At 52.9% G+C, this 10,187-nt stretch overlaps 1 protein-coding gene across 1 annotated transcript in view; it reads left to right on the top strand.

Moving 5' to 3' along the window:
• Window positions 1-9,042: 9,042 nt before the first annotated feature.
• Window positions 9,043-10,187, top strand: part of LOC149054499 (uncharacterized) — a 1,887-nt gene continuing 742 nt past the window's right edge. Inside the window, exons 1-2 of the mRNA XM_089230208.1 lie at window positions 9,043-9,322; window positions 9,457-10,187. The exon at window positions 9,457-10,187 is cut by the window's right edge and continues 742 nt beyond it. Of these exons, the coding sequence (XP_089086334.1) occupies window positions 9,206-9,322; window positions 9,457-10,187 (848 nt within the window). The 5' untranslated portion in view covers window positions 9,043-9,205. The remainder of the gene's footprint in view (window positions 9,323-9,456) is intronic.

Below are 10,187 nucleotides of genomic sequence, written 5' to 3'. Positions count from 1 at the left end.
GGCGCGTTCGACTGCCTCTGGTGGCCTCAGCTCATACTCGATATGCAACAGGCAGGCTGCAGCAGCGGGCTCATCGAACTGACAAAGAGTTATCTCGACGGCCGTCGGGCCGGTATGAGGATCGGCGGCGTCGACATAACGAGGACCCTAACTAAGGGCACGCCGCAAGGATCGAGCTACGGCCCGGACTTGTGGCGATACGCGATGAATCCGTTGCTAACGCAGGAACTGCCTGAGGGAACAGAAATTGTCGCGTATGCAGACGACATCGCGATTCTAGTCTCCGGTAAACACCGACCGGAAGTCACTAGCAGAACAAATGCGTTACTCGAGAGAGCGTCGCAATGGGCGGAGCAGCGAAAACTCACCTTTTCCGCGGCCAAGTTTCAAACGCTATGGCTTAAAAACTCGCTCTCGAAGCCGCTGGAACTCCGACTGGGCGGAGTAAAGATAAGATCGACCGCCAAGGCGAAATACCTTGGGGTCACATTTGACCAAAAACAGGACTTCAGCCTTCACCTAGCGGAGAAGGCGGAAGCGACGAAAAGCCTGTTCAGCAGACTGCATGGAGTCGCCAAGACCCGATGGGGACTTAAGAGCAACGTGGCACTACGGATCTACAAATCGGTGTTCGTACCTCAGATGGGGTACGCGGCATCGATTTGGGCGGAGAAGTGCATGGCTTCGGGACACAGGAGAGCGAGGGCAAATATGGCACAGAGACAACCGTTGTTAGCGATAACGGGGGCCTATAAGACGACGTCCACGGTGGCGTTGCAGGTCCTAGCGGGAGTGCCCCCGCTGGACCTCGAGCTAAAGAAACTGGCTAGAATTGAAAGGGACGGGGCCGCGGTGAGGCGATGACGGCCCTCGAGGCAGCGAATAGAGCGGAAAGATATACCGCTGAAACCATCCTCCTTTGGCAGCAACAGTGGGTCGCCTCTAGTAAGGGAAGGTGGACTGAGAGATGGTTCCCGGACGTCCGGACGCGGCTGGACCGTGGGTGGTTTATCCCAGACCATTTCACGTCTCAGTTGGTGTCGGGGCACGGGGACTTCAATCATTCACTCCACCGTTTCAACCTTACTGGCGATGCAGCTTGCCGTTGCGGGTTCCCGGCAGGAACCGCCGAGCATCTGCTGTTTGAATGCCCACTTGCTGACCGAGAAAGAGATCAACTCATAGCTGCGGCGCAAGCGACCGGTGCGGACTGGCCGTGCAGCTTAGAGCACATGACCGAATCTGAGGTCATGTTCCGGGCGCTTCAAAGATTCGCACATGAATCGCTCGAGAAGCGCACTGATGAAGGGCTGGCTCGTTAGGCGTGTTTCGGCGTTAATGTAAGATTCCGACACGGAATCCTGGGAAAGCCAGTATCGAGGGTAAAGAGGGATAACCCCTTCCTAATCCGCACGAGGAAAACCAGACCCGAGTAGTAATAGGGGCACAACTGAAAAGAAATGCCCGCAGATCTGCGACATACCGATGGGGAAATTGGGCGAGTGGAGACGGAAGGATCGGGAGAAAGTAACCACGCGTAGGTACCTCACGCCAGCCTATGCGTGGAACTCCGATCACATGCCGGCTATCGCTCGTCCGACTCCGATCGAGAGTCCGACTAATTGAACCCAGACCGTTCAGGACGCCTAGTGCACGGAGAAGACCGGCTCGGGGTCATCGCCGCTAGTAAGCACCGCCGAGAAATCGGTGCGGGAACGGAAACCCGCGACAAAAACCGTACCGCTCCAACAAGGGTTACGCCGCGGCGGACTAAAACTCCGTCCCCGACGATAATGCCAGCGGGAAAACGGTCGTTGTGGGTACCGGGAAGAATGGCTTCCGAAATCCCATTCCACGGGAACCAGAAATACGCCCCACCGCGAAGACCGACAATGCCTCACGGCCCGGAAGGAAAGCGGTGTTCTGGTTAGCAGTGGTGCGCGTGCCCGACGGGCCGCACGCGTGCGCCTGCCAAGCCCCGCGCCCGCGCCCGGCTCGTCGCACACCCGCGCCTATGTGGACGGCCTCGTGGAGACTGTGGGAGTAACGTATTAGTAGAAGGGGAGAAATTTGTCCGGAGGTAAGATACCGGCGGTCGCCGACACGGGACTCGAGACCCAACGATCGATCTCAGAAAGAGAGCCGCCGGCGGGCGAGCGGCGTGACTGGCGCCCGGGCGCCCGCGCATAAAACTCGCCGAAGGGATGAGCCCGTGTCACGAAGGCGAGGAGAGAGTTCGCCCGCGTAAGACGGATAAGGGCTTGAAACACAGCCACCGGGGTCAGAGCCTTGTTTCTCCCCGTCACAAAGTTGGTTATGTCTGTCCCTATCTACTCGGGGTCGATGAGGGCCCGCCTTGTCGTGGCGACCCCGCCCGCCCTGGACAAGTTGTGTCCGGCGCTAAGAGGCCTTCAAACCTGGCAGATAGGTCTAAAATGCAATGGGTCGGCTTAAACCAGTTGTGCCGGCCACAGGCGCTACACGCTTGTCGTGTAGTGTCAAGTCGGACGCCCGCTAGCGGCGGCCTATACCTCGGGCTGGGAGCAACCCACGAAAGAAGCTGACTGTCCTGCTGTGTCGTTCGGTCAGGGGGCGTCGTGGGCGTAACCCGGCCTCAGGGTCTGAGGGTCGTCGTGAACGTGCGTTCAGGCGCCAACCCTTAACTGGGGTGAGCGCCCGGGGACCTTCATCGGTTCACGGGTGATCAAGCTCGGTCGTGCACTTAGCCGTGTGTGGCCAGCGTGGAGAAGGACTTCCGGAGGTTGGCAACTCCGGTCGTAGGCGCCAGGACTCAGGACGATGGTTAAATTCCGATCAGGCAGATCTACGGATGCAACGTACGCTTAGCCCGACGTACGCCAGAGGGTGCAGGGCTAACCTGGCGGTAGGTTAAACGCAGGGAAGGTCACCCACAAACCAAAGATGAATGCGACCAAAAACTTATGTACCCCAAGTGATAATCCGGTCAAACCGGCAAATTCACCCTCTGCGGAGGCACGGACCCACGGATTTTGGGGGGGTCCAGCCGCATTCATCTCCCGGTCAGAGCCGAGCAGCCTGACTGACGGGTCTACGGACGACATAAATGACACTAAAAACATCGACTCACCCAAGGGTGTATTGTACCTTGACTTCCCTTTGGGATACAGTATGACAGATAGACCGACGAATGACTCTCTGAGACTCAGAGGCGGTGGAGACAATAATAGCAGCCCGCCGTCCTCCTCACACCAACCGTTATTAAAGCGAAAATTCCCGGAGAGAAGCCCGGAGTCCCCAAACAGGCTAAGCAATCACTTTAGCGACATCGACACTGCTATGAAAACCGCCAGAGCCATTCTCGACGAAATGGTGACGGTTGGCAAAGTCGGCCGAAAATGGAATGAAATGGTCTCCCATCAGCTAGATGAAATTTTAATAGCGATCAGAAAGGTTGCCGAGGAAAGCGCCTCGGCTCTTGGGCAAGTGAAAGCCAGACGAGAGGACCTCAGAGAGTCACTGGCGTTGAACGGTGATCTGTATAAAGATATTGGCACCCAAAGGGAGAGAATCCGGTCGCTTGAAGTGACCGTTGAGAAGCTCACAGCAGAAGCACACCCGCTGGCCTCAGCACCAGCAATGAACCGCACAGGCAACCCAGGCAGAGAGGTTAGCCCATATAACTGCGAACTGATGGAAACTGACGCCATAATCGTCGTAGGCTCCCCCGATTCACCCTCTGGCTCATGCACCTACGCCGCTGTTGTCGACGCACCCGCTCCCAAAAGGCTGAAACAAAAAGAAAATTTTCCGGCTCTCACCACACCGAGCATAGCAGGCAAGCAGAGACGAGTAGCCTCAAAGGCAAAGACCGTGTCTGAAGGTAGCGATGCCCTGAAAGCTGGCACTCCTAGACCGAAAGTAGCCAAGAAGAGCAGAGACGCTCAGACCCAAAGGAAATCCAAGGCCAAGGCCAGAGAGACCAAGGTCGGATCTCGCTTTGAGGTAGTGGGTGGTCCCGAGGCCTGGAAAGAGGTCCGTAAGTCCGTAGAGCAAAAGATCAACTGCCCAAAAGTTCGTATCCTCAGCAATAAAACTGGCGTGGTTCTGTTTCCAGAGAACCCTGAAACATTAGATGCGCTCAGAAGGACGAGCAAACTCACCGAGAGAAAACCGGCATTGCCCAGATTGATTATCAAAGGGATTGACAGTATGCTCGATGCTGACGTCCTTGCATGGAGCATTGGCAATCAGAACTCGGACCTCGGCCTCACCGAGGCAGACATTAGGACCATAACTCCTCTGTATAGGACAGGACCAAGGGACAGGGTCACTGTGGACTGGGTGATTGAGTCACGCCCAGAGACCTTCCACAAACTCGAAGGCAAGGTCGCCTACCTTGGTTTAACCAAATGCCGTATGAAACTACATGAAAACATCCCCCAATGCTATAGATGCCAGAAACATGGGTATACAGCTAAAACCTGCCGAACGACATCGGCAGTATGCAGAAACTGCGCGGGCAGTCACGACTCTAGAAACTGCGAGTCACTAGCAACAAAATGTTCAAACTGCAAAAGCACGAGCCATAAGGCTTCCTCGAAAAACTGCCCGGCCAAACTAGCGGCAGTTAGGACCGTTCTACGTCGAACCGACTTTGGTGACAACCCTGACCCCTCATGCCCGATAAAATAAAGGTAATTCAACATAATGTGAATAGGGATCGCATCGCAAGCCACCAATTACTAGTAGCTTGTAAGACAAATAAGGCCGATTACCTGCTTGTCCAGGAGCCCCTGATTGTTAGCGGCAGGGTATATGCCTTTGAGTGCTACAGATCGCACATCAGTGAAAGCGCGGGCGCGGCGATCGTGGCCCTGACCAATCGCTACCAAACGATCAAGTTAAGCTCCTTCTCCTCAAGCCACATAGCTGCTGTAAAGGTCTCTTACGGCAAGGGTCGCACGGACCACATGGTACTCGTCTCTGCGTACTTTAAATATAGCATTCCTACCACAGTCTATATTGAACGCTTGGAACAAATTTTAGCGAGTGAGATCAGAACGGTGATCTGCGCCGATACTAACGGTCACTCCACTCGCTGGTACTCGACTAAACGAAACCGACGTGTACAAATTGTCGAAGGTTTCTTGGACAAACATGGCCTGACGACCCATAACACCCCAGGCCATTTGAATACCTTTTGCCGACGCGACGGGCGAACATCGAACATTGATGTAACAATGTCCACGGCCAACTTGAGTCGGACAATAAGCGATTGGTCCGTGTGCGATTGGACCGATAGTGACCACAGAGTCATTACCTTTAATATACTGGTAAAGAAGCCACCAAAAAGCGAGAAAACAAGCGCTCGGTACGACGTTAGATCGGCCGATTGGGACCTATTTAAATCCACCCTACTAGGTGAAGTCGGCCGCATACCATATGATAGCGTGGATAATATGGCAAAAGGCATCAGCAAAGCTATAACTATAGCTGCTGACAAGGCCATGAAAAGCAAAAAATCCGCTAGCGCCACAGGCAGATGTCCCTGGTGGTCTCCGGAGCTCACCACGCTACGTCAAAATCTTATTCGCCAGAGACGCCGCGGACTCATGACAAACGACAGGCCAGCGTACAATGCGCTACGCAATGAGTTCTTAGCGGCAATAAGAAAGCATAAGACCGCCGCATGGAAATGCTTCGCGGAAGACTTGAACTCCAACCCGTGGGGTAAAGCCTTCACCTGGGCCAAGCGTGGTAGCTCCAAACACCCCATTCCCAGCACATTTACCAGGCCGGATGGATCGCAAACCTCAAACTGCCAGAACACAGCAGAGATGATCCTTGACACGTTCGTGCCTAATGACCCGGATTGGGCATACCCAGAAGTCCAAGGACCAATCCAGCATAACGAACTTGACCATGACACGGTAAAAAATGCGATCTGGAAAATGAGACCAACCAGTGCCCCTGGCATAGATGGCATTACACCAGGCATCTTAAGGAAAGCATGGCCGGCTCTCCGCGATAACATCACAAGTCTTTTCGATCGATGCCTACAAAACGGGGTGTTCCCTGAATGTTGGAAGACGGCTAGGTTAGTCATAATACCTAAGCCCGGTAAAGATGATTACGGCGAGGTGAAGTCGTACCGTCCAATCAGTCTTCTACCGGTCTTGGGAAAAGCGCTCGAATCCCTAATAATAACAAATTTAACCAGAGAAACACTCTTAGACACGCACACGGAACAGCATGGGTTCACGTCAGGTAGATCCACGATCAGCGCTATCGAGAACATGTATAATTGGATCGATGCGTCCAGTGCCAGGCATATCTTTGGTGTGTTCCTGGACATAACTGGCGCTTTCGACAATGTTAAATGGGCGCCACTGTTCACCCAAATGCATCGTTTAGGCGCATCAGTTGGCACGCTGAGGATTGTCAAATCATACCTGACCAACAGATGGGCGGAGCTAGAACTCGAAGGCACTAAATACAAAAGAATGCTAAAACGAGGCTGCCCACAGGGCTCCCAGCTTGGCCCGACGCTATGGAAAGTCGCCATGACCCCAGTCTATGAGTTAATTAGAGAATCACGCACGATAAAGGTCATAACATATGCAGATGACATTCTCCTCATGACTGGGGCAGCAAGACCTCATACAGCTTTCCGCCGAATCGAAATCGAGATTGACAAACTCAAAACTTGGGCCACAGACTTTAAGCTCGAGTTCTCGGCCAGTAAGACGCAGCTTTTATCCCTGAAGGGTGGACTCAAGCCAGGCTACACCATCGGCTTTGGCACCGGGATCAATGCCACCAGAATTACATCAACGGCCACCGCTAAATACCTGGGTGTACTCCTTGACCCAAGGCGGAGCTACTGGGACCACGTAGTCTCCGTATGCCAAAAATCGACCGCTATGTATGGCCGTCTTAGGACATTGTATTCCGCCAACTGGGGCATGGGACGAATTGCCGCCAGAACTATTTATAGAGGCGTTTTCTTGCCGCGCGTCACCTACGCATCAGAAATATGGGCTGACGGAGCCAAATTAGAAAAGAGCCGGAAAAAGTTGCTCTCAGCACAGAGGGCACCACTGTTAGCCATGACGAGCGCATATGAGACTGCTTCGACAAACTGTCTGGCAGCGATAGCTGGCACCTTGCCTCTGGACCTCGAAGTCAGATTCCAGGCCCTTAAACGTTCACATGCAAGAGAGAAGATCTCGGCAGCTGACTTTTCTGATAGGACCGAAGAGCTTATGGACGAATGGCAGACTCGATACGAGTCCACAGAGAAAGGTAGCTGGACCCAGAGGATGATACCATCGGTACGGTACAGGTGCAGCCTGCCGATGGTACTCGACCACTGGACCACCCAGTTTCTAACGGGCCACGGCGATTTCAGGTCAAAACTCCATAGTTTCTCCCTAGTCCAAGATCCTATCTGCGAATGTGACCGAAATCCGGAAACGGTGAACCATGTACTCAGGTTTTGTCCTAGGACAAAAGCAGCCCGAATAAAGCTCAAGAAAGCACTTAGGAAAGAAGGCATAAGATGGCCCCCAGAGGATGGAGCCTTCTTAAGAACCAAAAAGTCCTACGAAGCATTAGCCGTGTTTGCAAAAGAAGCGCTAACAAATAGGTCCGACCGATAAAATAAGGACTGATGACCTTATGGGTCAGGACGCGGCCACCGTCAACGACGGGAGGCATAGCACTCGGGGTGTCTCGAATGAGTGCGTATGGCGTAAGTGGCAGAAGCGGTGAGGCACGCTCGAGTGCGTCCTGACCCGGGACGCACTCATACGTCTGGGACGAGGAGTCCGGCCCTGCTGCGGGGGCCGTTCAGAATTCCGCATCAGTTCTCCCTGCTTGTCGTAAAAGGCGACTAAAGGGAACTGGCCAGATGTGGCTGGCGCCCGGGGCGCGGACGCACCGAAACCTCCGGGGACTAGGACGTCGAGAGGTTCTGACCGCGACCTCGTGAAGAGCGGGTCGGTCACTGGGCTTAACCGCCTGGTGACGCCTCTGGGAGGCGTAGTCGGCCCGTGGCTGGGCCCGAGGGCAGAATACCGCCACAGTATTCCCTGCTTGTCGTAAGAGGCGACTATAAGGGACCGGCCAGATGTGGCTGGCGCCCGGGGCGCGGACGCATCGAAAACCTTCGGGGACTAGGGCGTTGAGAGGTTCTGACCGCGACCTCGTGAAGAGCGGGTCGGTCACTTGGCTTAGCTGCCTGGTGACGCCTCTGGGAGGCGAGCCGGGCCAACCGAGAGCCCGCGGTACATGGCCCAAATCTCGGGAGGACCATAAGTTGAGGCTAACCACCGACGAAGCTTCGTCCGAGCATCCCACCAATGTTGTGCCTTACCTAATGGGAGGCGAGAATGGTACTTCGGGATGTGGGGGAGCCCCTCGGTGTTGAGAGATTAACATCGAGCCCCCACACGTCGATCGCCGGTGGACACTGCCGGCGTTCGATGGCGGATTGGTTTCGGAGTGGCAGTTTGCTGGAGCAAACTATGTGGTGATAGACCGTATGCTTGGTCAGAGGTAGACTGCCGAGTGATGGAGCCGGGCGGAGTCGTGCGGTGACAACCGGCCGGGAAAGCACGGCCCCTCCTTAGCGTTGACTCAGCCTATCGTTGGGGCTATATGCAGCGAAGGTTGTCCGTAACCAAAAACGGAAAGCAAATTGGATAGATTGCGACCCCACCAAGGTGGCGAAAGGCACCTGTATGCCCTAGCCGGATGGTACGGGCATGCCGGAGAAACGTGTGCCCGATGCTCGTGGTCCTTAGACGACGTGCGGTCGCCAGTCTCCGGCGGTCCTCTGGCCATGCGCAAGCGTGGGGCGGTCCGCCGGTTGGCGGTCGTAAACCTCTACGGCTCTTGACTAGCACCTATACTCTATTCCAAATAAGAACAGGCTTCGGCGGCGACCAGTTTTCGTCGTGCGGCGGTCAGGCTCCACCTATTTTATTCCCCACTAAATCAACCACCTGTTAGTCTAACGGTGGTGATGGCGATAGCGGCCGATGTTCGGCGGAGGCGACCAATGTTTGATGCCGCCGGTATGTGTGTGTAACATGTACGTGTCTGCATCATAACGCGACGACGCTTACGTGCTTGCTTATTACCGCTTACTTACTCGCCTGTCCGTTTAAACCGATTTGTGTTGAAGTGATATTGTTATTTGTGTTTTGCTTATTATAAAATGGAAGATAATAGCGTAAGAATTACAGGTGATATCCCTGCAGTCGAAGGTTGTATCCCTCTGCAGCCTGAAGCAGTCACTACTATTTCTCCAAAAACAAAAAATCAAAAAGGAAAAGTAAGTAATAATGATCATGGTTTTTGCCTTGTGTATCATCATAACAATTATTATCATATTCAAAAACTTGTGTATTCAATATATGATATTTCAAATTGTATTACCTAATATTATTATTTATATGTTTTTTACAGTATGTGACCAGTCGTCAAAAGATAATGATTGTCAATATTTACAAAGACATCATTTCTAACACACCCGACAAAAAATACGTGGACATAATTAACCGAATTAGAGAACTAACTGGATTGGGACGAGACACAATTAAGAATACCATCAGTGAATATAAACAGACAAAAACAGTAACTTCTCCCAACAAAAAACGAGTGAAGGCTTCACTGTTCGACAAAATAGATGATTTAGATCGCACAGGATTACGGCGAGCAATTCATTCAATTTGGCTAAAGAGAGAAATACCAACCATCGACCGGATTTTATTGGATGTCAACGCGGATCCGTCGCTTCCAAATTTCAAAAGGACGTCTCTTTACCGTGTCATAAAACAATTGGATTTTGTATTTTCAAAAAGAAAAAGGTGCAGTGTGCTGACTGAGAGAGAAGACCTGATCGTTTGGCGTCGTAAGTACTTGTACGACATTCGTAAATTTAGAAAAGAAAACCGAACCATATATTATTTAGACGAGACTTGGTTGAATGCCGGTGATTGTGTCGATCGTATTTGGAAGGACAAAACGGTTCTCTCCAAACATGACGCATTCAATAAAGGCCTAACAACCGGTCCGTCAAACCCATCAGGCAAGGGCAAACGGCTCATTATATTACACATTGGGTCGGAGAATGGTTTTCTGTCAGGTGGTCTATTGTGCTTCATTTCAAAAAAAAACACCGGAGATTACCATGATGA

The sequence above is a fragment of the Diuraphis noxia genome, unplaced genomic scaffold (assembly GCF_037042655.1).
Source record: "Diuraphis noxia isolate RWA-SAM2 unplaced genomic scaffold, SU_Dnox_SAM2 contig0006, whole genome shotgun sequence".
NCBI classification, from domain to species: Eukaryota; Metazoa; Arthropoda; class Insecta; order Hemiptera; family Aphididae; genus Diuraphis; species Diuraphis noxia.
This window is presented reverse-complemented; position numbering and strand designations above follow the sequence as displayed.